General features: G+C 54.2%; 1 protein-coding gene across 1 annotated transcript; it reads left to right on the forward strand.

Annotated features, from left to right (window-relative positions):
- Window positions 1-3,637: 3,637 nt before the first annotated feature.
- RLIG1 (RNA 5'-phosphate and 3'-OH ligase 1) lies at window positions 3,638-24,814 on the forward strand. The gene is made up of 9 exons (XM_078882233.1): window positions 3,638-3,649; window positions 11,280-11,418; window positions 12,085-12,202; window positions 14,027-14,131; window positions 19,627-19,737; window positions 20,373-20,708; window positions 21,708-22,675; window positions 23,656-23,857; window positions 24,783-24,814. The coding sequence occupies exons 2-9, from the start codon at window positions 11,326-11,328 to the stop codon at window positions 24,812-24,814; spliced, it is 1,965 nt and encodes a 654-aa protein (XP_078738359.1). The 5' UTR covers window positions 3,638-3,649; window positions 11,280-11,325.
- The last annotated feature ends 1,763 nt before the right edge of the window (window positions 24,815-26,577 follow it).

Consider the following 26,577-nt stretch of genomic DNA (forward strand, 5'->3'; position numbering starts at 1 on the left):
GTGTGAGCAGATGTTGGTCAGATCGGTGGCGGCGATTAAAGTCTGAGCTGGTCTGGCACTGATCAGGGGTTGACAGGTGAGTGTGGTGGTGAGTGTGGTGGTGAGTGTGGTGGTGAGTGTGGTGGTGAGTGTACTAGTGGTGAGTGTGGTGGTGAGTGTACTAGTGGTGAGTGTACTAGTGGTGAGTGTGGTGGTGAGTGTACTAGTGGTGAGTGTGGTGGTGAGTGTACTAGTGTAGTTAAAGTCTGACTTGGTCTGGCACTGATCAGCGGTTGACAGGTGAGTGTGGTGGTGAGTGTAGTGGTGAGTGTACTAGTGGTGAGTGTGGTGGTGAGTGTACTAGTGTAGTTAAAGTCTGACTTGGTCTGGCACTGATCAGCGGTTGACAGGTGAGTGTGGTGGTGAGTGTGGTGGTGAGTGTGGTGGTGAGTGTGGTGGTGAGTGTGGTGGTGAGTGTACTAGTGTAGTTAAAGTCTGACTTGGTCTGGCACTGATCAGGGGTTGACAGGTATGTGGTGGTGAGTGTGGTGGTGAGTGTAGTGGTGAGTGTGGTGGTGAGTGTGGTGGTGAGTGTGGTGGTGAGTGTGGTGGTGAGTGTACTAGTGTAGTTAAAGTCTGACTTGGTCTGGCACTGATCAGCGGTTGACAGGTGAGTGTGGTGGTGAGTGTGGTGGTGAGTGTAGTAGTGGTGAGTGTGGTGGTGAGTGTACTAGTGTAGTTAAAGTCTGACTTGGTCTGGCACTGATCAGCGGTTGACAGGTGTGTGGTGGTGAGTGTGGTGGTGAGTGTGGTGGTGAGTGTAGTGGTGAGTGTACTAGTGGTGAGTGTAGTAGTGGTGAGTGTACTAGTGTAGTTAAAGTCTGACTTGGTCTGGCACTGATCAGGGGTTGACAGGTATGTGGTGGTGAGTGTGGTGGTGAGTGTGGTGGTGAGTGGTGGTGAGTACTAGTGTAGTTAAAGTCTGACTTGGTCTGGCACTGATCAGCGGTTGACAGGTGTGTGGTGGTGAGTGTGGTGGTGAGTGTGGTGGTGAGTGTGGTGGTGAGTGTGGTGGTGAGTGTACTAGTGTAGTTAAAGTCTGACTTGGTCTGGCACTGATCAGCGGTTGACAGGTATGTGGTGGTGAGTGTGGTGGTGAGTGTGGTGGTGAGTGTGGTGGTGAGTGTGGTGGTGAGTGTGGTGGTGAGTGTGGTGGTGAGTGTAGTGGTGGTGAGTGTAGTAGTGGTGAGTGTACTAGTGTAGTTAAAGTCTGACTTGGTCTGGCACTGATCAGGGGTTGACAGGTATGTGGTGGTGAGTGTGGTGGTGAGTGTGGTGGTGAGTGTGGTGGTGAGTGTGGTGGTGAGTGTACTAGTGTAGTTAAAGTCTGACTTGGTCTGGCACTGATCAGGGGTTGACAGGTGAGTGTGGTGGTGAGTGTGGTGGTGAGTGTGGTGGTGAGTGTGGTGGTGAGTGTGGTGGTGAGTGTTCTGGTGAGTGTACTAGTGTAGTTAAAGTCTGACTTGGTCTGGCACTGATCAGGGGTTGACAGGTGAGTGTGGTGGTGAGTGTGGTGGTGAGTGTACTAGTGTAGTTAAAGTCTGACTTGGTCTGGCACTGATCAGCGGTTGACAGGTATGTGGTGGTGAGTGTGGTGGTGAGTGTGGTGGTGAGTGTGGTGGTGAGTGTGGTGGTGAGTGTGGTGGTGAGTGTGGTGGTGAGTGTACTAGTGTAGTTAAAGTCTGACTTGGTCTGGCACTGATCAGGGGTTGACAGGTATGTGGTGGTGAGTGTGGTGGTGAGTGTGGTGGTGAGTGTGGTGGTGAGTGTGGTGGTGAGTGTGGTGGTGAGTGTACTAGTGTAGTTAAAGTCTGACTTGGTCTGGCACTGATCAGGGGTTGACAGGTGAGTGTGGTGGTGAGTGTGGTGGTGAGTGTGGTGGTGAGTGTGGTGGTGAGTGTTCTGGTGAGTGTACTAGTGTAGTTAAAGTCTGACTTGGTCTGGCACTGATCAGGGGTTGACAGGTGAGTGTGGTGGTGAGTGTGGTGGTGAGTGTGGTGGTGAGTGTACTAGTGTAGTTAAAGTCTGACTTGGTCTGGCACTGATCAGCGATTGACAGGTGTGTGGTGGTGAGTGTGGTGGTGAGTGTGGTGGTGAGTGTTGTGGTGAGTGTACTAGTGGTGAGTGTAGTAGTGGTGAGTGTACTAGTGTAGTTAAAGTCTGACTTGGTCTGGCACTGATCAGGGGTTGACAGGTATGTGGTGGTGAGTGTGGTGGTGAGTGTGGTGGTGAGTGTGGTGGTGAGTGTGGTGGTGAGTGTACTAGTGTAGTTAAAGTCTGACTTGGTCTGGCACTGATCAGGGGTTGACAGGTGAGTGTGGTGGTGAGTGTGGTGGTGAGTGTGGTGGTGAGTGTGGTGGTGAGTGTACTAGTGTAGTTAAAGTCTGACTTGGTCTGGCACTGATCAGGGGTTGTCAGGTGAGTGTGGTGGTGAGTGTGGTGGTGAGTGTAGTGGTGAGTGTACTAGTGGTGAGTGTGGTGGTGAGTGTACTAGTGTAGTTAAAGTCTGACTTGGTCTGGCACTGATCAGCGGTTGACAGGTATGTGGTGGTGAGTGTGGTGGTGAGTGTAGTGGTGAGTGTGGTGGTGAGTGTGGTGGTGAGTGTGGTGGTGAGTGTACTAGTGTAGTTAAAGTCTGACTTGGTCTGGCACTGATCAGCGGTTGACAGGTATGTGGTGGTGAGTGTGGTGGTGAGTGTAGTGGTGAGTGTGGTGGTGAGTGTGGTGGTGAGTGTGGTGGTGAGTGTGGTGGTGAGTGTACTAGTGTAGTTAAAGTCTGACTTGGTCTGGCACTGATCAGGGGTTGACAGGTGAGTGTGGTGGTGAGTGTAGTGGTGAGTGTGGTGGTGAGTGTACTAGTGGTGAGTGTGGTGGTGAGTGTGGTGGTGAGTGTGGTGGTGGTAAGTGTACTAGTGGTGAGTGTAGTGGTGGTGAGTGTACTAGTGGTGAGTGTGGTGGTGAGTGTACTGGTGGTGAGTGTACTAGTGGTGAGTGTACTAGTGGTGAGTGTAGTGGTGAGTGTAGTGGTGAGTGTAGTAGTGGTGAGTGTACTAGTGGTGAGTGTACTAGTGGCGAGTGTGGTGGTAAGTGTAGTGGTGAGTGTGGTGGTGAGTGTACTAGTGGTGAGTGTAGTAGTGGTGAGTGTACTAGTGTAGTTAAAGTCTGACTTGGTCTGGCACTGATCAGGGGTTGACAGGTGAGTGTGGTGGTGAGTGTGGTGGTGAGTGTGGTGGTGAGTGTGGTGGTGAGTGTGGTGGTGAGTGTGGTGGTGAGTGTACTAGTGTAGTTAAAGTCTGACTTGGTCTGGCACTGATCAGGGGTTGACAGGTGAGTGTGGTGGTGAGTGTGGTGGTGAGTGTAGTGGTGAGTGTACTAGTGGTGAGTGTACTAGTGGTGAGTGTGGTGGTGAGTGTGGTGGTGAGTGTAGTGGTGAGTGTGGTGGTGAGTGTACTAGTGTAGTTAAAGTCTGACTTGGTCTGGCACTGATCAGCGGTTGACAGGTGAGTGTGGTGGTGAGTGTGGTGGTGAGTGTAGTAGTGGTGAGTGTGGTGGTGAGTGTACTAGTGTAGTTAAAGTCTGACTTGGTCTGGCACTGATCAGGGGTTGACAGGTATGTGGTGGTGAGTGTAGTGGTGAGTGTGGTGGTGAGTGTGGTGGTGAGTGTGGTGGTGAGTGTGGTTGTGAGTGTGGTGGTGAGTGTACTAGTGGTGAGTGTGGTGGTGAGTGTGGTGGTGAGTGTGGTGGTGGTAAGTGTACTAGTGGTGAGTGTAGTGGTGGTGAGTGTACTAGTGGTGAGTGTAGTGGTGAGTGTGGTGGTGAGTGTGGTGGTGGTAAGTGTACTAGTGGTGAGTGTAGTGGTGGTGAGTGTACTAGTGGTGAGTGTAGTGGTGAGTGTACTGGTGAGTGTAGTAGTGGTGAGTGTACTAGTGGTGAGTGTAGTGGTGAGTGTGGTGGTGGTAAGTGTACTAGTGGTGAGTGTAGTGGTGGTGAGTGTACTAATGGTGAGTGTAGTGGTGAGTGTGGTGGTGAGTGTACTAGTGGTGAGTGTAGTGGTGAGTGTAGTGGTGAGTGTACTAGTGGCGAGTGTACTAGTGGCGAGTGTGGTGGTGAGTGTAGTGGTGAGTGTGGTGGTGAGTGTACTAGTGGTGAGTGTACTAGTGGCGAGTGTGGTGGTGAGTGTAGTGGTGAGTGTAGTAGTGGTGAGTGTACTAGTGGTGAGTGTAATGGTGGTGAGTGTACTAGTGGTGAGTGTAGTGGTGAGTGTACTAGTGGTGAGTGTACTGGTGAGTATAGTGGTGAGTGTACTAGTGGTGAGTGTGGTGGTGAGTGTAGTGGTGAATGTACTAGTTGTAAGTGTAGTGGTGAGTGTAGTGGTGAGTGTAGTGGTGGTGAGTGTACTAGTGGTGAGTGTAGTGGTGAGTATACTAGTGGTGAGTGTAGTAGTGGTGAGTGTAGTGGTGAGTTTACTAGTGGTAAGTGTACTAGTGGTGAGTGTAGTAGTGGTGAGTGTACTAGTGGTGAGTGTACTAGTGGTGAGTGTACTAGTGGTGAGTGTAGTGGTGAGTATACTAGTGGTGAGTGTACTAGTGGTGAGTGTAGTGGTGAGTGTACTAGTGGTGAGTGTAGTAGTGGTAAGTGTACTAGTGGTGAGTGTAATGGTGGTGAGTGTACTAGTGGTGAGTGTACTAGTGGTGAGTGTACTAGTGGTGAGTGTAGTGGTGAGTGTACTAGTGGTGAGTGTAGTAGTGGTAAGTGTACTAGTGGTGAGTGTAATGGTGGTGAGTGTACTAGTGGTGAGTGTACTAGTGGTGAGTGTACTAGTGGTGAGTGTAGTGGTGTGTGTAGTGATGAGTGTACTAGTGGTGAGTGTAGTAGTGGTAAGTGTACTAGTGGTGAGTGTAAAGGTGGTGAGTGTACTAGTGGTGAGTGTAGTGGTGTGTGTAGTGGTGAGTGTAGTAGTGGTGAGTGTACTAGTGGTGAGTGTAGTGGTGAGTGTAGTAGTGGTGAGTGTGGTGGTGGTGAGTGTGCTACAGATAAGGGGTTAACATCTATGTAATATACAAGTCGTGATACAAACGCAACTCGCTGCTTAACCTTCAATTGTAGACACATTTCGTAAGTTGCTCAAAGTTTTTTTTTGCATCCGACCCACATTTTTATTTAAACATTTTTTTAGTTTAATCTTCATATAAACCGGTGATGATGATGATGATGCTGAACCAGTGGAGGCAGCAGGTTCTGCTCCACAGCGTGTGGAAGAGTAGACCAAGTCCCCTCCCGGCTCGAGGGGAGCCCCGCCCCCTTCCGCCACAGCAGTGGCTCGAGCCAGGGCAGTTGCAGCTCTGCGCCTTTATCGTGGAGAGTTCAATTCTCACTTTGTATGCGATGTTGTTGTTGTTGAGTGGGGCTGTTGTTGTTGTTGTCTTGTTGTGGTCTGTGGTTGTTGTTGTCTTGTGGTCTGGGGTTGTTGTTGTTGTTGTCTTGGTGTGGTCTGGGACTGTTGTTGTTGTCTTGGTGTGGTCTGGGACTGTTGTTGTTGTCTTGCTGTGATCTGGGACTGTTGTTGTTGTTGTCTTGTTGTGGTCTGTGGTTGTTGTTGTTGTCTTGGTGTGGTCTGGAGCTGTTGTTGTTGTCTTGCTGTGATCTGGGACTGTTGTTGTTGTTGTCTTGTTGTGGTCTGGAGCTGTTGTTGTTGTTGTCTTGTTGTGGTCTGGGGCTGTTGTTGTTGTCTTGCTGTGATCTGGGACTGTTGTTGTTGTCTTGCTGTGGTCTGGAGCTGTTGTTGTTGTTGTCTTGCTGTGGTCTGGAGCTGTTGTTGTTGTTGTCTTGGTGTGGTCTGGAGCTGTTGTTGTTGTTGTCTTGTTGTGGTCTGGAGCTGTTGTTGTTGTTGTCTTGGTGTGGTCTGGAGCTGTTGTTGTTGTTGTCTTGGTGTGGTCTGGGGCTGTTGTTGTTGTTGTCTTGGTGTGGTCTGGAGCTGTTGTTGTTGTTGTCTTGTTGTGGTCTGGGGCTGTTGTTGTTGTTGTCTTGTTGTGGTCTGGAGCTGTTGTTGTCTTGTTGTGGTCTGGGGCTGTTGTTGTTGTTGTCTTGGTGTGGTCTGGAGCTGTTGTTGTTGTTGTCTTGTTGTGGTCTGGGGCTGTTGTTGTTGTTGTCTTGGTGTGGTCTGGAGCTGTTGTTGTTGTCTTGCTGTGATCTGGGACTGTTGTTGTTGTTGTTGTTGTCTTGTTGTGGTCTGGAACTGTTGTTGTTGTTGTTGTCTTGTTGTGGTCTGGGGCTGTTGTTGTTGTTGTCTTGGTGTGGTCTGGGGCTGTTGTTGTCTTGCTGTGATCTGGGACTGTTGTTGTTGTTGTCTTGCTGTGATCTGGGGCTGTTGTTGTTGTTGTCTTGGTGTGGTCTGGGGCTGTTGTTGTCTTGGTGTGGTCTGGAGCTGTTGTTGTTGTTGTCTTGGTGTGGTCTGGGGCTGTTGTTGTTGTCTTGGTGTGGTCTGGAGCTGTTGTTGTTGTTGTCTTGGTGTGGTCTGGGGCTGTTGTTGTTGTCTTGGTGTGGTCTGGGACTGTTGTTGTTGTTGTCTTGGTGTGGTCTGGAGCTGTTGTTGTTGTTGTCTTGGTGTGGTCTGGAGCTGTTGTTGTTGTTGTCTTGGTGTGGTCTGGGGCTGTTGTTGTTGTCTTGGTGTGGTCTGGAGCTGTTGTTGTTGTTGTCTTGGTGTGGTCTGGGACTGTTGTTGTTGTTGTCTTGGTGTGGTCTGGGACTGTTGTTGTTGTTGTCTTGGTGTGGTCTGGGACTGTTGTTGTTGTTGTCTTGGTGTGGTCTGGGGCTGTTGTTGTTGTTGTCTTGTTGTGGTCTGGAGCTGTTGTTGTTGTTGTCTTGGTGTGGTCTGGAGCTGTTGTTGTTGTTGTCTTGGTGTGGTCTGGGGCTGTTGTTGTTGTTGTCTTGGTGTGGTCTGGAGCTGTTGTTGTTGTTGTATTGTTGTGGTCTGGGGCTGTTGTTGTTGTTGTCTTGTTGTGGTCTGGAGCTGTTGTTGTCTTGTTGTGGTCTGGGGCTGTTGTTGTTGTTGTCTTGGTGTGGTCTGGAGCTGTTGTTGTTGTTGTCTTGTTGTGGTCTGGGGCTGTTGTTGTTGTTGTCTTGGTGTGGTCTGGAGCTGTTGTTGTTGTCTTGCTGTGATCTGGGACTGTTGTTGTTGTTGTTGTTGTCTTGTTGTGGTCTGGAACTGTTGTTGTTGTTGTCTTGTTGTGGTCTGGGGCTGTTGTTGTTGTTGTCTTGGTGTGGTCTGGGGCTGTTGTTGTCTTGCTGTGATCTGGGACTGTTGTTGTTGTTGTCTTGCTGTGATCTGGGGCTGTTGTTGTTGTTGTCTTGGTGTGGTCTGGGGCTGTTGTTGTCTTGGTGTGGTCTGGAGCTGTTGTTGTTGTTGTCTTGGTGTGGTCTGGGGCTGTTGTTGTTGTCTTGGTGTGGTCTGGAGCTGTTGTTGTTGTTGTCTTGGTGTGGTCTGGGGCTGTTGTTGTTGTCTTGGTGTGGTCTGGGACTGTTGTTGTTGTTGTCTTGGTGTGGTCTGGAGCTGTTGTTGTTGTTGTCTTGGTGTGGTCTGGAGCTGTTGTTGTTGTTGTCTTGGTGTGGTCTGGGGCTGTTGTTGTTGTCTTGGTGTGGTCTGGAGCTGTTGTTGTTGTTGTCTTGGTGTGGTCTGGGACTGTTGTTGTTGTTGTCTTGGTGTGGTCTGGGACTGTTGTTGTTGTTGTCTTGGTGTGGTCTGGGACTGTTGTTGTTGTTGTCTTGGTGTGGTCTGGGGCTGTTGTTGTTGTATTGGTGTGGTCTGGGACTGTTGTTGTTATTGTCTTGGTGTGGTCTGGAGCTGTTGTTGTTGTTGTCTTGGTGTGGTCTGGAGCTGTTGTTGTTGTTGTCTTGGTGTGGTCTGGGGCTGTTGTTGTTGTCTTGGTGTGGTCTGGAGCTGTTGTTGTTGTTGTCTTGGTGCGGTCTGGAGCTGTTGTTGTTGTTGTCTTGTTGTGGTCTGGGGCTGTTGTTGTTGTTGTTGTCTTGTTGTGGTCTGGAGCTGTTGTTGTCTTGTTGTGGTCTGGGGCTGTTGTTGTTGTTGTCTTGGTGTGGTCTGGAGCTGTTGTTGTTGTTGTCTTGTGGTCTGGGGCTGTTGTTGTTGTTGTCTTGGTGTGGTCTGGAGCTGTTGTTGTTGTCTTGCTGTGATCTGGGACTGTTGTTGTTGTTGTTGTTGTCTTGTTGTGGTCTGGAGCTGTTGTTGTTGTTGTCTTGTTGTGGTCTGGGGCTGTTGTTGTTGTTGTCTTGGTGTGGTCTGGGGCTGTTGTTGTCTTGCTGTGATCTGGGACTGTTGTTGTTGTTGTCTTGCTGTGATCTGGGGCTGTTGTTGTTGTTGTCTTGGTGTGGTCTGGGGCTGTTGTTGTCTTGGTGTGGTCTGGAGCTGTTGTTGTTGTTGTCTTGGTGTGGTCTGGGGCTGTTGTTGTTGTCTTGGTGTGGTCTGGAGCTGTTGTTGTTGTTGTCTTGGTGTGGTCTGGGGCTGTTGTTGTTGTCTTGGTGTGGTCTGGGACTGTTGTTGTTGTTGTCTTGGTGTGGTCTGGAGCTGTTGTTGTTGTTGTCTTGGTGTGGTCTGGAGCTGTTGTTGTTGTTGTCTTGGTGTGGTCTGGGGCTGTTGTTGTTGTCTTGGTGTGGTCTGGAGCTGTTGTTGTTGTTGTCTTGGTGTGGTCTGGGACTGTTGTTGTTGTTGTCTTGGTGTGGTCTGGGACTGTTGTTGTTGTTGTCTTGGTGTGGTCTGGGACTGTTGTTGTTGTTGTCTTGGTGTGGTCTGGGACTGTTGTTGTTGTCTTGGTGTGGTCTGGGACTGTTGTTGTTGTTGTCTTGGTGTGGTCTGGGACTGTTGTTGTTGTTGTCTTGGTGTGGTCTGGCACTGTTGTTGTTTTGCTGCCTTGCCCGAAAGCTTCCATTTAGTGTTGAAACAATCGGCAGGAATTGATTTACTTTTGCAACTTGTGCTCCCACGTTATTTATTTCTCGTGACCTGCGTTTACCCTTCCTCGACTTGGCTACTCCCATCGTGTTTTTGCATCGTGCGCTGTAGCTTTGTTCGCGTTCCAACTCCCCTGTGAATGAAGCGCTTCATAGCCCATCGGATTCCTCTTGCTGCAACTCTCATTAATAAATATTCGGATCTAATGTGCATTCCAGTTTAGGCAATTGTGACCGTAGATGCCACTGGTTCTTCACGTTCTGCAGATGTAGATGCCACTGGTTCTTCACGTTCTGCAGATGTAGATGCCACTGGTTCTTCACGTTCTGCAGATGTAGATGCCACTGGTTCTTCACGTTCTGCAGATGTAGATGCCACTGGTTCTTCACGTTCTGCAGATGTATATGCCACTGGTTCTTCACGTTCTGCAGATGTAGATGCCACTGATTCTTCACGTTCTGCAGATGTAGATGCCACTGGTTCTTCACGTTCTGCAGATGTAGATGCCACTGGTTCTTCACGTTCTGCAGATGTAGATGCCACTGGTTCTTCATGTTCTGCAGATGTAGATGCCACTGGTTCTTCATGTTCTGCAGATGTAGATGCCACTGGTTCTTCATCTTCTGCAGATGTAGATGCCACTGGTTCTTCACGTTCTACAGATGTAGATGTCACTGGTTCTTCACGTTCTGTAGATGTAGATGCCACTGGTTCTTCATGTTCTGTAGATGTAGATGCCACTGGTTCTTCATGTTCTGCAGATGTAGATGTCACTGGTTCTTCATCTTCTGCAGATGTAGATGCCACTGGTTCTTCATGTTCTGCAGATGTAGATGCCACTGGTTCTTCATGTTCTGCAGATGTAGATGCCACTGATTCTTCACGTTCTGCAGATGTAGATGCCACTGGTTCCTCACGTTCTGCAGATGTAGATGCCACTGGTTCTTCACGTTCTGCAGATGTAGATGCCACTGGTTCCTCACGTTCTGTAGATGTAGATGTCACTGGTTCTTCACGTTCTGCAGATGTAGATGCCACTGGTTCCTCACGTTCTGTAGATGTAGATGCCACTGGTTCTTCACGTTCTGCAGATGTAGATGCCACTGGTTCTTCACGTTCTGCAGATGTAGATGCCACTGGTTCTTCACGTTCTGCAGATGTAGATGCCACTGGTTCCTCACGTTCTGTAGATGTAGATGCCACTGGTTCTTCATGTTCTGTAGATGTAGATGCCACTGGTTCCTCACGTTCTGTAGATGTAGATGTCACTGGTTCTTCACGTTCTGCAGATGTAGATGCCACTGGTTCTTCACGTTCTGCAGATGTAGATGTCACTGGTTCTTCACGTTCTGCAGATGTAGATGCCACTGGTTCTTCACGTTCTGCAGATGTAGATGCCACTGGTTCTTCACGTTCTGCAGATGTAGATGCCACTGGTTCTTCATGTTCTGTAGATGTAGATGCCACTGGTTCTTCATCTTCTGCAGATGTAGATGCCACTGGTTCTTCACGTTCTACAGATGTAGATGTCACTGGTTCTTCACGTTCTGTAGATGTAGATGCCACTGGTTCTTCATGTTCTGTAGATGTAGATGCCACTGGTTCTTCATGTTCTGCAGATGTAGATGCCACTGGTTCTTCATGTTCTGCAGATGTAGATGCCACTGGTTCTTCATGTTCTGTAGATGTAGATGCCACTGGTTCTTCATGTTCTGCAGATGTAGATGCCACTGGTTCTTCATGTTCTGTAGATGTAGATGCCACTGGTTCTTCATCTTCTGCAGATGTAGATGCCACTGGTTCTTCATGTTCTGCAGATGTAGATGCCACTGATTCTTCACGTTCTGCAGATGTAGATGCCACTGGTTCCTCACGTTCTGCAGATGTAGATGCCACTGGTTCTTCACGTTCTGTAGATGTAGATGCCACTGGTTCTTCACGTTCTGCAGATGTAGATGCCACTGGTTCTTCACGTTCTGCAGATGTAGATGCCACCACCGCCATCTATTGCGTGCCGGTTTAACTTACGACTCTCGGTCCGAACGCGCAACTGGACGTACGGACCAGGTTTGTATCTCTGAAAGTTCGTAAGTGGAGGAGTCCCCGTATTGCAAAGTTGTTTGATGTAACCAGCTGAGAGCCATTTGAGACGGATAGTTTTTTGTGACGGACGTCGTTTATTTATTGGAACAAAACTCGTTTAGTATCAGTAGCTTCTGCTCGAGTGCGCTGAAGCAGTGTCGTGTCCCGCCTCCCACTTGTGCGTTTTTCACGTCTTCAGGAAACCCGACAACAATAACAACAAACAACAACAACCAACAACAACAATGCTGCATCCTGGAGTCTGCGTTCAGCAGAAAATCCCCTGCGTCTTCACCGTCTCCGTGTCTCCGTGCCCCGCGTCAAAGCGACGCGACCAGGCGAGCGGCACGCTCCCACACGCACACAAAGACAAAGATCCCCCGTGTAGCCTGAACAGACTGTTGGGGAAAGTGCTGTTAGCGAGCACCTATGAAGGGCAGAACGGCACACGAGGGGGTGGGTGGCCAACACCACCCCCAGCCGCCTTTGTCTCCCCAGTGGCGATATTTTTACGTGCCGCACCAGGTACTCATTTGAGGCTGAGTCACCCTAGGGGAGGCCCAGGACCGGCTGAGATTATCGTCGCTGATGTTGGCCGTGAGCGGGAATCAAACTCGGGTCGCCGGGTTCGGGGGGCGGGGTGGGGCGAACTTTTATCTTTTGTTTTGTTGCGTGTGCGTGCGCGTGTGTGTGCGTGTGTGCGCGTGTGTGCGTGTGTGTATGTATGTGTGTGTGCGTGCGTGTGTGAGTGCGTGTGTGTGTGCGCGGGTGTGTGTGTATGCGTGCGTGTGTGTGTGTGCGCGTTTGTGCGTATGCGTGCGCGTGTGTGCGTATGCGTGTGTGCGTGCGTGTGTGTGTGTGCGCGTGTGTGCGTGTGCGTGTGTGTGCGTGCGTGCGTGTGTGCTTGTGTGCGCGTGTGTGCGCGTGTGTGCGCGTGTGTGCGCGTGTGCGCGTGTGTGCGTGTGTGCGTGTGTGTGCGTATGTGTGCGTGTGTGTGCGTTCAGCCGTTTAAAGTCTTGGCTACTGAGGAGTTGAACCCGGACGCCGTCGAGTCTGGGGTGGCAGCCGCGGTGGCCACCGAGAAGGTGGACGGCACGTGCTGCTACGTGAACCAGCGCGCAGGTAAAGGACGCGCCGATGCTGCTGCAGCTGCTGCCGCTGCTGCTGCTGCAGCTGCTGCAGCTGCTGCCGCTGCTGCTGCAGCTGCTGCTGCCGCTGCTGCTACAGCTGCTGCCGCTGCTGCTGCTGCCGCTGCTGCTGCTGCCGTTGCTGCTGCCGCTGCTGCTACAGCTGCTGCCGCTGCTGCTGCTGCCGCTGCTGCTGCTGTTGCTGCTGCTGCCGCTGCTGCCGCTGCTGCTGCTGTTGCTGCTGCTGCTGCCGCTCCTGCTACAGCTGCTGCCGCTGCTGCTGCTGCCGCTGCTGCTGCTGTTGCTGCTGCTGCTGCCGCTCCTGCTACAGCTGCTGCCGCTGCTGCTGCTGCCGCTGCTGCTGCTGCTGCTACAGCTGCTGTGAGGATGACGAGTGGAGGAGTTGCGCGTGACGAGAGTTCACTGCTCCTTGCTGACGAGATCAGCGGCGAGGTGTCGCGTGCGTCATTCGTGGCTAAGCCACTTCGTGTGTGTGTCAGTGTGTGTGTGTGTCAGTGTGTGTGTGTCTGTGTGTGTGTGTGTGTCAGTGTGTGTGTGTGTGTGTCAGTGTGTGTGTGTCAGTGTGTGTGTGTGTGTGTGTGTCAGTGTGTGTGTCAGTGTGTGTGTCAGTGAGTGTCAGTGTGTGTGTGTCTGTGTGTGTCAGTGTGTGTGTGTCAGTGTGTGTGTCAGTGTGTGTGTGTGTCAGTGTGTGTGTGTCAGTGTGTGTGTGTCTGTGTGTGTGTCAGTGTGTGTGTCTGTGTGTGTGTGTCAGTGTGTGTGTGTCAGTGTGTGTGTGTGTCAGTGTGTGTGTGTCAGTGTGTGTGTGTCAGTGTGTGTGTCAGTGTGTGTGTCAGTGTGTGTGTGTCTGTGTATGTGTGTCAGTGTGTGTGTATGTGTGTCAGTGTGTGTGTATGTGTGTCAGTGTGTGTGTGTCAGTGTGTGTGTGTCAGTGTGTGTGTGTGTGTGTGTGTCAGTGTGTGTGTGTGTGTGTCAGTGTGTGTGTGTCAGTGTGTGTGTGTCAGTGTGTGTGTGTGTCAGTGTGTGTGTGTCAGTGTGTGTGTGTCAGTGTGTGTGTGTGTGTCAGTGTGTGTGTCAGTGTGTGTGTGTGTCAGTGTGTGTCAGTGTGTGTGTGTCAGTGTGTGTGTGTGTGTCAGTGTGTGTGTGTCAGTGTGTGTGTGTGTGTGTCAGTGTGTGTGTGTGTGTCAGTGTGTGTGTGTCAGTGTGTGTGTGTGTCAGTGTGTGTGTGTCAGTGTGTGTGTGTCAGTGTGTGTGTGTGTGTCAGTGTGTGTGTGTGTCAGTGTGTGTGTGGTGTTGAGTGCGACGACCTCACGACGAAGTCGTTTGGCAAGTGGTAGCCAACGCAGCTCAGCGAGCACCGCACAGGACACAGAGTCGGAGCTCACAGTGCCCCCCCCACGTCACGTGGCCCCAGGATGGTGTCCACACGCTGCAAGCATGGGGACGTTTTAGCGGCGCTCGCTAATTAGCACTTGCCCCCACAGTGTGCCGACGCTACACGGGGGACCTTTGTCTGTGTGGTTGTGCGTGGCAGGGCTGGCGTGCCTGTGGGCTCACCACTTGCCCCACCGTGTGCCGAGGCTACACGGGTGACCTTTGTCTGTGTGTGTGTGTGTGTGGCAGGGCTGGCGTGCCTGTGGGCTCACCACTTGCCCCACAGTGTGCCGAGGCTACACGGGGGACCTTTGTCTGTGTGTGTCTGTGTGTGTGTGTGGTAGGGCTGACGTGCCTGTGGGCTCGCCACTTACCCCACAGTGTGCCGAGGCTACACGGGGGACCTTTGTCTGTGTCTGTGTGGCAGGGCTGGCGTGCCTGTGGGCCCGGCTGGACAGGAAGCCCAACCGCGGAGCCGCCCGGCGCTTCGCTGCCCACCGAGCGGCCAAGAAGGAGGCGGGTCAGAGTCAGTGTCAGTGTCAGACTCAGACTCACAGACTCAGACTCACAGACTCACAGTCTCACAGACTCACAGACTCAGACTCACAGACTCACAGTCTCACAGACTCACAGTCTCACAGACTCACAGACTCACAGACTCAGACTCACAGACTCACAGTCTCACAGACTCACAGTCTCACAGACTCACAGACTCACAGTCTCACAGTCTCACAGACTCACAGACTCAGACTCACAGACTCAGTCTCACAGACTCACAGACTCACAGTCTCACAGTCTCACAGACTCACAGACTCAGACTCACAGACTCACAGACTCAGACTCACAGACTCACAGTCTCACAGACTCACAGACTCACAGTCTCACAGACTCAGACTCACAGTCTCACAGTCTCACAGACTCACAGACTCACAGACTCACAGTCTCACAGACTCACAGTCTCACAGACTCACAGACTCAGACTCACAGACTCACAGTCTCACAGACTCACAGACTCAGACTCACAGACTCACAGTCTCACAGACTCACAGACTCACAGTCTCACAGACTCACAGACTCACAGTCTCACAGTCTCACAGACTCACAGACTCAGACTCACAGACTCACAGTCTCACAGACTCACAGACTCACAGTCTCACAGACTCACAGACTCAGACTCACAGACTCACAGTCTCACAGACTCACAGACTCACAGTCTCACAGTCTCACAGACTCACAGACTCAGACTCACAGTCTCACAGACTCACAGACTCAGACTCACAGACTCACAGTCTCACAGACTCACAGACTCAGACTCACAGTCTCACAGTCTCACAGACTCACAGACTCAGACTCACAGACTCACAGTCTCACAGACTCACAGACTCAGACTCACAGACTCACAGTCTCACAGACTCACAGACTCAGACTCACAGTCTCAGACTCAGTCCCAGACTCAGACTCACAGTCTCAGACTCACAGTCTCAGACTCAGACTCAGTCACAGACTCAGACTCACAGACTCACAGTCTCACAGACTCACAGACTCAGACTCACAGACTCAGACTCAGTCCCAGACTCAGACTCACAGTCTCAGACTCACAGTCTCAGACTCAGACTCAGTCTCAGACTCAGACTCACAGACTCAGACTCACAGACTCACAGTCTCACAGACTCACAGACTCAGACTCACAGACTCACAGTCTCACAGACTCACAGACTCAGACTCACAGACTCACAGTCTCACAGACTCACAGACTCAGACTCACAGACTCAGACTCAGTCCCAGACTCAGACTCACAGTCTCAGACTCACAGTCTCAGACTCAGACTCAGTCTCAGACTCACAGACTCAGACTCACAGTCTCACAGACTCACAGACTCAGACTCACAGACTCACAGTCTCACAGACTCACAGTCTCACAGACTCACAGACTCAGATTCACAGGCTCAGACTCAGTCCCAGACTCAGACTCACAGTCTCAGACTCACAGTCTCAGACTCAGACTCAGTCTCAGACTCAGACTCACAGACTCAGACTCACAGACTCACAGTCTCACAGACTCACAGACTCACAGACTCACAGTCTCACAGACTCACAGACTCAGACTCACAGACTCAGACTCAGTCCCAGACTCAGACTCACAGTCTCAGACTCACAGTCTCAGACTCAGACTCAGTCTCAGACTCAGACTCACAGTCTCAGACTCAGACTCACAGTCTCAGACTCAGACTCACGGTCTCAGACTCACAGTCTCAGACTCGCAGTCCCATTCACTCGCGTCAGACTCACTCCACACTACAGCGGCCTCGCCCGGGACTTGGAGTCTCGCCTTGGATTGACACATGGCCTGTGCGGAGGGTGGGGGGGGGGGGATGCGTGACGTCAGCAGACTCACCGCGTGACGTCACCAGACTCACCGCGTGACGTCAGCAGACTCACTCACCGCGTGACGTCATCAGACACACCGAGTGACGTCACCAGACTCACCGCGTGACGTCACCAGACTCACCGCGTGACGTCAGCAGACTCACTCACCGCGTGACGTCATCAGACACCGAGTGACGTCACCAGACTCACCGCGTGACGTCACCAGACGCACCGCGTGACGTCAGCAGACTCACCGCGTGACGTCATCAGACACACCGAGTGACGTCACCAGACTCACCGCGTGACGTCATCAGACACACCGAGTGACGTCACCAGGCGCACCGCGTGACGTCATCAGACACTGCGTGATGTCACCAGACGCACCGCGTGACGTCATCAGACACCGCGTGATGTCACCAGACTCACCGCGTGACGTCAGCAGACTCACCGCGTGACGTCATCAGACACCGCGTGATGTCACCAGACGCACCGCGTGACGTCATCAGACGCTGCGTGACGTCACCAGGCGCACCGTGTGACGTCATCAGACACTGCGTGAGGTCACCGCTCACTTGCCGTGCAAAATAGATCCATTATTGCGCCCCCCCCCCCCCCCCCAAAATACAAAATTCTATTTTTATACTTTGTGCATGGTGTACAGTCTTGAACAGACACACACATATTCACAAATTTCCCTTTTATATCTGTAATAAAGGACTCGATCACTGGGTCTGTCTTCGTTGTCCTTTATGTGGGTTCTTACACTCTCCCACAGGGCCCTCACTCAGAGCCCCTCCGCTTGGCAACTCCACAGCTGCCTTCGCTCCCGTAGCCTCCCCGCTCCTGCAGCTCCGCTGCAGATCCCCTCTGCAGTCCCCCGGCTGCCCTCACCGCAGCTCCACCGCTGCTCCGCGTTCCCCCGTGCTCGGTCACCGCTGGCCGACGGTGCCGAGTCTTACTCCGCGTGTGTGGCGATCTCGCCACTCCTCAACCTCCGCCCTGCGTGGCCTCACTGTAACTCCATCTCCCACACTCTCTCGTCTCTTCCGGTATCACTCCCTTAAGACCTCACCCCTCTCTCCCACGTGACCTAACTCCTCCCCCCCATGACGTCATATCCGTGAGGCCGTTTACGCCCGCATTACACCACCCTCCCCCGTAGAGAAAATCCAGCCGACCTCGGCTGAACAATACGAGCGAACACAACCATCACACATTCAAGGACAACGAAGCATACAAGAAATATAACAACAACAACAAAACACAACAGTAAAATTCAACGAAATGTAAGGGGCTTTGAGCGTGTTCGGGTCGCCGGTCCGTCCCGGACGGGCGGCGGCCCTCCTGCAGACCGGGAACGTGACGGGGTTTTAGGAGCGACAGGATGAAGTCCTCCTGTCGCTATTGGAGGCCCGTCAACGTCCCGGTCCCGTGTCCCTGAAGGCCCAGCGTCGGGGGTGCGTCGCGATCGTGTCTGCGACGGGGTCGGAAGGGCGGCGGGGCTCGGAGTCCCCGCAGCCGTGGTAGGCACACCCCGAGCAGAGTCTCCTGTCTCCAGCAATGTCACGGCCGGCTTGTCTGTCCTGGAGGATCCTTCCGTGGCACGTCCGCTGTCGAGGCCTCCTGCTGGGGCGGACCCGGGACACGGGCCCAGCAGTCCCTGGCGTAATGGCCTTTACGGCCGCAGCGGAAGCAGTCGATGTTGTTGCACCGCGCCGCAGGCCCCCCGTCCCGACGCTCCCGTGGCGGCGGCGCAGATCGCGGCCCCGGCGTACTGCGGGCCGACCACTGAGCAGAGGCGGCCGTCAGCTCCTGCGGGCCCCCCCCCCTCAGGAACGTACACCGCCTTCTTGGGATCCCAACCCGCGGCACCTCCCTCGACGATGGGCCCCCCCGTCCACGCCGTGACTTGCTTCCAACGGCGCAGGTTGAACTGGGCATCAAGACATTTAGCGGCCGCCCGGGATGTCAGCTTTTCGTGGCCACACACCGGCATAGGGATCCCCAAATCCCGGGACAGCTCGAGCATCTTACCCAAGATGAGAGGTTCGAGCAGGTCAGGCTCCGTCTCCGGGTATGCGGCCATGGCCAACTCCAATACCGCACCCCTGTATGCCACCGGCGACTCCTCGGGTGCTCGCTGACGTTGAACAAACCGGCGATGAGCGTGATCCGGTGGCTCATATGCATCTGCCATCTCGTCGAAAACTCCTCTCAATGTTTTCTTCTTCTCGGCCTTTATAGAACGGAAGAATCTCACCGACCCGTCATCGAGAAGAGTCGGTAAAACCTCCAATGCCTCAGCGTCCGTCCACCTTGCTGAGCGTACCGCCGCCAAAAATCTGCAGGCGAAAGCACTCCAATCGCCCCCGATGGAGAATTCTTTAATGGTCGTGAGATGGCGACTGCGACTCCTTGTTGCACCGTCCTCAGCCGATGACTCACCAGGCGGCATATTCAAAATGGCGTCACATCGCAACGTGTTCAAGATGGCGGCCCCTCGCCGCGGAGAGCACAAGATGGCGGCTTCCCGCCGTTCTTCTCTTGCCACGCACAAGATGGCGTCTTCTTGCCGCGTGGCCGATGGCGCCGACAGCGGAGGCAAGGCAGCAACCTGCGGACCTCCATCGGCTCTCCCCAACGCCGTCCTCGGCGTGACGAGCTCGCATAATTGCGCGAGCACGATTTTCAGCGTCTCCAGCTGCGCCGCCATCTGCCTCTATCGCCAATCCGCGTCCTCTGGTGCAGACGGGTCCACCGACGCGGCGACATCTTGGACTCCCGGACCCGTACTCTTTCCCGCACGGATCTCCTCTTCCATCGCAGGCAAGTCCACCGCTTGAGGAAGGTCGTCGTCGTCGGATGAAGATGCAGATGATGGCGCAGGAATCGTCTTTTTCTGAGCTGTTTTGACATGCCGTTTCACTTCTGACACCAGTGTAATAAAGGACTCGATCACTGGGTCTGTCTTCGTTGTCCTTTATGTGGGTTCTTACACTCTCCCACAGGGCCCTCGCTCAGAGCCCCTCCGCTTGGCAACTCCACAGCTGCCTTCGCTCCCGTAGCCTCCCCGCTCCTGCAGCTCCGCTGCAGATCCCCTGTGCAGTCCCCCGGCTGCCCTCACCGCAGCTCCACCGCTGCTCCGCGTTCCCCCGTGCTCGGTCATCGCCACACACGCGGAGTCTTACTCCGCGTGTGTGGCGATCTCGCCACTCCTCAACCTCCGCCCTGCGTGGCCTTACTGTAACTCCATCTCCCACACTCTCTCGTCTCTTCCGGTATCACTCCCTTAAGACCTCACCCCTCTCTCCCACGTGACCTAACTCCTCCCCCCCATGACGTCATATCCGCGAAGCCGTTTACGCCCGCATTACATATATATAGATAAACTAATGAAGTACGTGTAGATAAATGGTTATTTATAAAAGCTTTTATTTCGATATATAAAAAAACACGTTTCTTATGTAATGTTATCTCCCCTTGCTTCCCACTCCCTGCTCACTTTCCACGCTTCCCCCACGCTTCCTCACGGCTCCCCCCGTGCTTCCCCCATGCTTCTCGATTGCTCCACCACTGCTTCTCGCCTGCTTCCTGATTGCTCCCCCACTGCTTCCTCACGCTCCCCCCGTGCTTCCTCCTTGCCCCCCCCCCCCGCTGGCAGCATTCCGCTGGTGCGTGGAGCGAGACCTGCGGGCGGTGCCCGACTCGTGGGTGCCGGGCGCCACCGACTCGCAGGGGACAGCAACACCCAACGGGAACGGGCACCTGCTGGGTAGGGCTGGGTGAGGGTGTGGGCTGGGTAGGGCTGGGTGAGGGCTGGGTGAAGGTGAGGGCTGGGTGTGGGCTGGGGGAGGGTTGGGCTGGGTGAGGGCTGGGTTGGGGCTGGGTGAGGGTGTGGGCTGGGTGAGAGTGAGGGCTGGGTGTGGGCTGGGGGAGGGTTGGGCTGGGTGAGGGTGAGGGCTGGGTTGGGGCTGGGTGAGGGTGTGGGCTGGGTGAGAGTGAGGGCTGGGTGTGGGTTGGGGGAGGGTGAGGGCTGGGTTGGGGCTGGGTGAGGGTGTGGGCTGGGTGAGAGTGAGGGCTGGGTGAGGGTGTGGGCTGGGTGAGGGCTGGGTGAGAGTGAGGGCTGGATGAGGGTGAGGGCTGGGTGTGGGCTGGGTGAGGGTGTGGGCTGGGTGAGGGTGTGGGCTGGGTGAGGGTGTGGGCTGGGTGAGGGCTGGGTGAGGGTGTGGGCTGGGTGAGGGTGTGGGCTGGGTGAGGGTGTGGGCTGGGTGAGGGCTGGGTGTGGGCTGGGTGAGGGTGAGGGCTGAGGTTGGGGGGGGGGTCGCCTTTGTTGAGTGGTCGTAGGTGCGGGGGTCGTCTGTCCTGGCACGTGACCCCCCCTCCCCCCACCCCTGTGCCGTCCTGCAGGGTGGGTGCCGGTGGACGTGACGAGCTCCCAGCACCGCTGGCACAACGCGGCGCTCTGCCAGCGGTGCCAACGCGCCCTCGTGCTGCACGGAGCGCCGCCTCGCCGGCAGCAGCAGCAGCCGTCGGCCAATCAGGAGCAGCAGCAGCAGGAGTCGGCCAATCAGGAGCAGCGGCAGCAGCAGCAGTCGGCCAATCAGGAGCAGCAGCAGTCGGCCAATCAGGAGCAGCAGCAGTCGGCCAATGAGGAGCAGCTGGTCCTCGCGGCGCTGCCCCTCTCCGAGCTCGCCGGCCAATCGCTGGAGCTCATCGGCACGCACGTCAACGGCAACCCCTACGGTGAGAGAGACTCTGACGGTGGTGGTGGTGGTGATGGTAGTGGTGATGGTGGTAGTGGTGGTGGTGATGGTGGTAGTGGTGGTGGTGATGGTGGTGGTGGTGGTGATGGTGGTGGTGATGGTAGTGGTGGTGGTGGTGGAGGTGATGGTGATGGTGGTGATGGTGATGGTGGTGATGGTGATGGTGGTGGTGATGGTGGTGGTGATGGTGGTGGTGGTGATGGTGGTGGTGGTGGTGATGGTGGTGGTGGTGGAGGTGATGGTGGTGGAGGTGATGGTGGTGGTGGAGGTGATGATGGTGTTGATCGTGGTGGTGATGGTGGTGATCGTCGTGGTTGTAATAGTGGTCGTGGTGGTGATGGTGGTGGTGGTGATGGTGGTAATAGTGGTGGTTGTGGTGATGATCGTCGTGGTGATAGTGGTGGTGGTGTTGGTAGTGATAATAGTGCTGATAGTGGTGGTCGTGGTGGTGATGGTGGTGGTAATAGTGGTGGTTATGGTGGTGGTGGTGATGATCGTCGCGGTGATGGTGGTGGTGATGATGGTGATGGTGGTGATGGTGGTGATGGTGATCATCATCGTGGTGATGGTGGTGATGGTGTGGGGAGTGGTGGTGCAGCGGTTAGCGCCACGCTGCACTTTGAACCCAGCGACCCAAGTTTGATTCCCGCTCACGGCCAACAACACCGGTGACGAATTTCTGAACCGGTCCTGGGCCTCCCCTAGGTCGACTGAACCCCAAATTAGTACTTAGTGCGGTGTGTAGTAGTAAACATCGCCACTGGGGAGACAAAGGCGGCCGGGCGTGGTGCTGGCCACCCACCCCCTCGTGTGCCACAGCGCCGGCCTTCATTGCTGCGGCTACTCGCTAACGGCACTTGCCCCAACAGTCCGTTGAGGCTACACCAGGGGGGATCTTTGTCTTTGTGCAGGATACCCCGCCGCCGTAGCGTCGTGTCATCACGACGTCCGACGTTTCACCCCCCCCCCACCCCCGCAGGTCTGGGCAGCTCCCGGCACCCCCTGCACCTGCTGGTGCCGCACGGCGGCCTGCCGCTGAGGCGGCCACCACCCGCCGTGACGCTGGCGGACGTCGCACGCTGGCTCGGCGGGGCCACGGACGGAGCGGCCCCAGATGGAGCAGCCCCAGATGGAGCGGCCCCAGATGGAGCGGCCCCAGATGGAGCGGCCCCAGATGGAGCGGCCCCAGATGGAGCGGCCCCAGATGGAGCGGCCCCAGATGGAGCGGCCCCAAATGGAGCGGCCCCAGATGGAGCGGCCCCAGATGGAGCGGCCCCAGATGGAGCTGCCCCAAATGTAGCGGCCCCAAATGGAGAGGCCCCAAATGGAGAGGCCCCAAATGGAGCGGCCCCAAATGGAGAGGCCCCAAATGGAGCGGCCCCAAATGGAGAGGCCCCAAATGGAGCGGCCCCAAATGGAGAGGCCCCAAATGGAGAGGCCCCAAATGTAGCAGCCCCAAACGGAGCGGCCCCAAACGGAGCGGCCCCAAATGTAGCAGCCCCAAATGGAGAGGCCCCAAATGTAGAGACCCCAGATGTAGAGGCCCCAAATGTAGAGGCCCCAAATGTAGTGGCCCCAAATGGAGAGGCCCCAAATGTAGTGGCCCCAAATGGAGCGGCCCCAAATGGAGAGGCCCCAAACGGAGCGGCCCCAGATGGAGCGGCCCCAAACGGAGCGGCCCCAAATGGAGCGGACCCAAATGGAGCGGCCCCAAATGGAGCGGCCCCAAATGGAGAGGCCCCAAATGGAGAGGCCCCAAATGGAGAGGCCCCAAATGGAGCGGCCCCAAATGGAGCGGCCCCAAACGGAGAGGCCCCAAATTGGGAGGCCCCAAATGGAGCGGCCCCCGACGGAGTGGCCCCAGATGGAGAGGCCCCAAATGGAGCGGCCCCCGACGGAGCGGTGGAGGGCGTCGTGTGGATCACTCCAGACGGCCGACTCTTCAAGGTGAGCGGCTGAGCGTTAGTGGACGTTCACTGGCACATCCTCACCTACAAGCTACAAACGAGTTTTATGTCATATTCTTGGTTCTTTCGGTAAAGTCACGTAGAAGGGAAATAATAAAAATATAAAACGTGACTTTACCGAAAGAACCAAGAATATGAATCCCTGCAGTCACGAAAGCTTTAAATCAAAATCTAGTTGTATGTTGTTAGCAGGTAAGGCCCTGCCGGGCTACGTGGCTCTGTGAGACGGGACCTGGATATCACGAGTTACATCTCAAATGACGTTGCCGCTGATCATCGTCAACATGGTGTGGAAACCTGCAGCAGCAGCCACGTACTCTAAACGCGTCGGTGATTGTCGATTCGAATTGTGTGGGGGAAGTTGCGGAGGACCCGGAGGAAAATCCACGCGACCACGGAGAGAGAAACACGTAAACTCCAAATATACAGCAGCAGCAGGCATCGTCAGGGTCGAACCCACGATCTCCTGCGTACCTGGTGAGGTAGTTAACATCTCCTAGCCACCGTGATGGTGATGATGAGAGAGAAAGACACGCAAACTCCAAAATATATAGCAGGGTCGGGATCGAACCCACGACCTGCGTCACATGGACGTGTAATGGACGTCACATGGACGTCGCATGGACGTCGCACGGACATAGGAGGGCTGTTTATCTTTTCTACACCGCGCCGAGCCCGCAACCGCCTCTGCTGCCATCACGTCAAGCAAGCTCCGTCTCTGTGTCGTCACTCTGTCGCTGTGTCGTCTTTGTTGCTGTGTTGTCTCCCTGTCTCCGTGTCTCCGTGTCTCCGTGTCTCCGTGTGTCTGTGTCTCTGGGTCTCTGTGTCTCTGTCTCCGTGTCGCCGTGTCTCCACCGCGTCGTCGCTGTATTGCCGCCCCCCGCCCGAGCGTCCGACTCCCGCTGTGTCTCCGTGTCCCCGTGTCTCCCCCGTGTCTCACTGTCCCCGTGTCTCGTGCAGGTCCACCGGCACCACCTGGGCCTGCGCTGGCCGCTGGAGTCGCCGCTCCTCTGCGCCCGCCCGGTGCTCGTCCACGTCCAGGCGTGCCGCCCCGAGACCAGCGGCGGCGGTGATGGTGGTGGTGGCGATGATGGTGGTGGCGGCAGTGGTGGTGGTGGTGGCGATGATGGTGGTGGCGGTGGCGGTAGTGGTGGCGAGGGCGGTGGTGGTGGTGGCAGTGGTGGTGGCAGTGGTGGTGGCGGGGAGGGGGGGCGGCGGGGGGTGAGGGGGGAGGAGGGGAACCGCTGCCAGTTCTGGGAGATTGCTCGGCACAGCGGCGTCACGCTGCCCAGCCTGAGGCACCTGCTGCCCACAGACCTACCCACAGAACTACCCACAGAGCTGCCCAGATCTCGGAGGTAGCTCTTCCGCGGGCCGCCCGTTGACACGTGGAGGTGGAGGGGGGGGGGAGGGAGGAGGTGGAGGGGGGGGGCTGCTACGACTCCTCTCCGTGCGAGCGCCGTGCACTTGGCGAGGGAGTTCAGTCGCCGGAATTGAAGAGTCGTCGCTGCTGCTGCTTGTTGTGTTTGTTGTTGCGTTTGTTGTCCTTCCCTCCCCCACACCGCACCTCCGATTAGCTCAGTCGGGCTACGTACGATCCCAACGAAGTTCAACATACGTACATGTGAGCGTGGGTCTCTGTGGGTCTCTGTGGGTCTCTGTGGGTGTCTATATTCCAATACCAGGAAGCCCACACGGGGAGCTTTGCTGCACTTTTAAATCATCGTCTAGATTCACGAACTGGTTGTTGTTGTGTTTAGTTTGTTGTTGTTGATGTGTTGAGTTTTTTGTCCCCCCACCCCACACACCTCCGATTAGCGCGGTCGGGCTACGAACGGTGGCTTCGAAAGAAGTTCGACGCAGGATCAACATCCACGTGAAACATGTCCCGTGACATTGTCTCAATCTGGATTTGCGCCTCCGGCGTTGGTCGTCGTCGCCACCGCCGCCGCACGCCGTGAATGGGATTCGTCGCGGCGATGAATCGTCGAAGTGAAATGCAAGAGTGCTTCATAAAGAAGTTGTCAACACTTCTGAGGATTTGCAACAAAGCCACGAGCAAAACCTGCCGCCTCCTGGCTCTGTAGACCACCTGGAGAAGATTCCAGGCACGCGTTGACAACGATGGCGGACTAGTGGAGATGTAGATGCCACTGGTTCTTCATGTTCTGCAGATGTAGATGCCACTTGTTCTTCACCTTGTGCAGATGTAGATGCCACTGGTTCTTAACGTTCTGCAGATGTAGATACCACTGGTTCTTCACCTTGTGCAGATGTAGATGCCACTGGTTCTTCATGTTATGCAGATGTAGATGCCACTGGTTCTTCACCTTGTGCAGATGTAGATGCCACTGGTTCTTCATGTTCTGTAGATGTAGATGACACTGGTTCTTCATGTTCTGCAGATGTAGATGGCACTGGGTCTTCACGTTCTGCAGATGCAGATGCCACTGGTTCTTCACGTTCTGCAGATGTAGATGCCACTGGTTCTTCATGTTCTGCAGATGTAGATGGCACTGGGTCTTCACGTTCTGCAGATGTATGTGCCACTGGTTCTTCATGTTCTGTAGATGTAGATGCCACTGGTTCTTCATGTTCTGCAGATGTAGATGCCACTGGTTCTTCACGTTCTGTAGATGTAGATGCCACTGGTTCTTCATGTTCTGTAGATGTAGATGCCACTGGTTCTTCACGTTCTGTAGATGTAGATGCCACTGGTTCTTCACGTTCTGTAGATGTAGATGCCACTGGTTCTTCACGTTCTGCAGATGTAGATGCCACCACCGCCATCTATTGCGCAGCAGTTGAAGCTACGACTCTCGTTCCGAACAAGCAACTGGACATAACGGACAGGTTTGTTCGTATCTCTAAAAGTTCGTAATTCGAATGTAAGTGGAGGAGTCCCTGTCGAGGTTTTTTTGGTTAGAGATCCCGTAAATATGAATGTGTCGTTAAACCCGCCGCCACCACCACCCGCCACAGCCAATCAGTAAGGGGTTGTCACAGCAACAAAACGTGGCCAATTCGTGACTCGTTCAGCACTAACCGATTGTGTGCTTGGAGCGCAAATCCACTGCAACATTTACAATTATAGTGTAGTGTATAGTAGTGTATTGTAGTGTATAGTTTAGTTATAATAGTATAGTAGTGTAGTTATAGTAGTGTATAGTATAGTAGTGTACAGTGTAGTTATAGTGTAGTGTACAGTAGTGTATAGTGTCGCTCTTTATTCAGACGCGACCCTGGCTATCACAATTGAGAGTTCAAACGTCATCGTCGTGTGGGGAAATTCATCGCAGCAGTCAAATAACTATGAAAGCGTTGACGTCGATTCTAAATGTGGATAAGAAAAAAAAACCCAGAGACGACCTGGAGACAAATCCACGCGACCACGGGGAGAGAGACACGCAAACTCCAAATAAACAGTAGCAGGTGTCAGGGTTGAGATCGAGCCCACGACCTCCTGTATACCAGGCGAGGGAGATAACATCTCGTAATCACCGTGTATGTTGTATGTATGTTGAACTTCTCTCGCACCGTACGTAGCCAGCCGTGCTAATAGGTGTTGTCTTGGTGTGGTCTAGGACTTGTTGTTGTCTTGGTGTGGTCTGGGACTGTTGTCTTGGTGTGGTCTGGGACTGTTGTTGTCTTGGTGTGGTCTGGGACTATTGTTGTCTTGGTGTGGAGACCCACAGAGTGACTTACAGTGAGACTGAGTTACGGACAGTAATCGGCTTACAAACCGAAGTCGTTCCTGAAACCCGTTCCTGTAAGTCGAAGCGTTCGTAAGTCGAAGCGTTCGTAAGTCGAAGCGTTCGTGAGTCGAATCGTTCGTGAGTCGAATCGTTCGTAAGTCGAAGCGTTCGTAAGTCGAATCGTTCG

The sequence above is a fragment of the Lampetra fluviatilis genome, chromosome 64, assembly GCF_964198595.1.
Source record: "Lampetra fluviatilis chromosome 64, kcLamFluv1.1, whole genome shotgun sequence".
Taxonomy (NCBI): Eukaryota; Metazoa; Chordata; class Hyperoartia; order Petromyzontiformes; family Petromyzontidae; genus Lampetra; species Lampetra fluviatilis.

Excerpts from the sequence above, each read along its gene's own strand:
- RLIG1 (XM_078882233.1), top strand. The coding sequence starts at position 11,326 with ATGCTGCATCCTGGAGTCTGCGTTCAGCAGAAAATCCCCTGCGTCTTC. Across the intron at positions 19,738-20,372 it reads CGGGAACGGGCACCTGCTGG|GGTGGGTGCCGGTGGACGTG; the intron begins GTAGGGCTGGGT and ends GCCGTCCTGCAG. Across the intron at positions 23,858-24,782 it reads CGGTAGTGGTGGCGAGGGCG|ACCACCTGGAGAAGATTCCA; the intron begins GTGGTGGTGGTG and ends CTGGCTCTGTAG.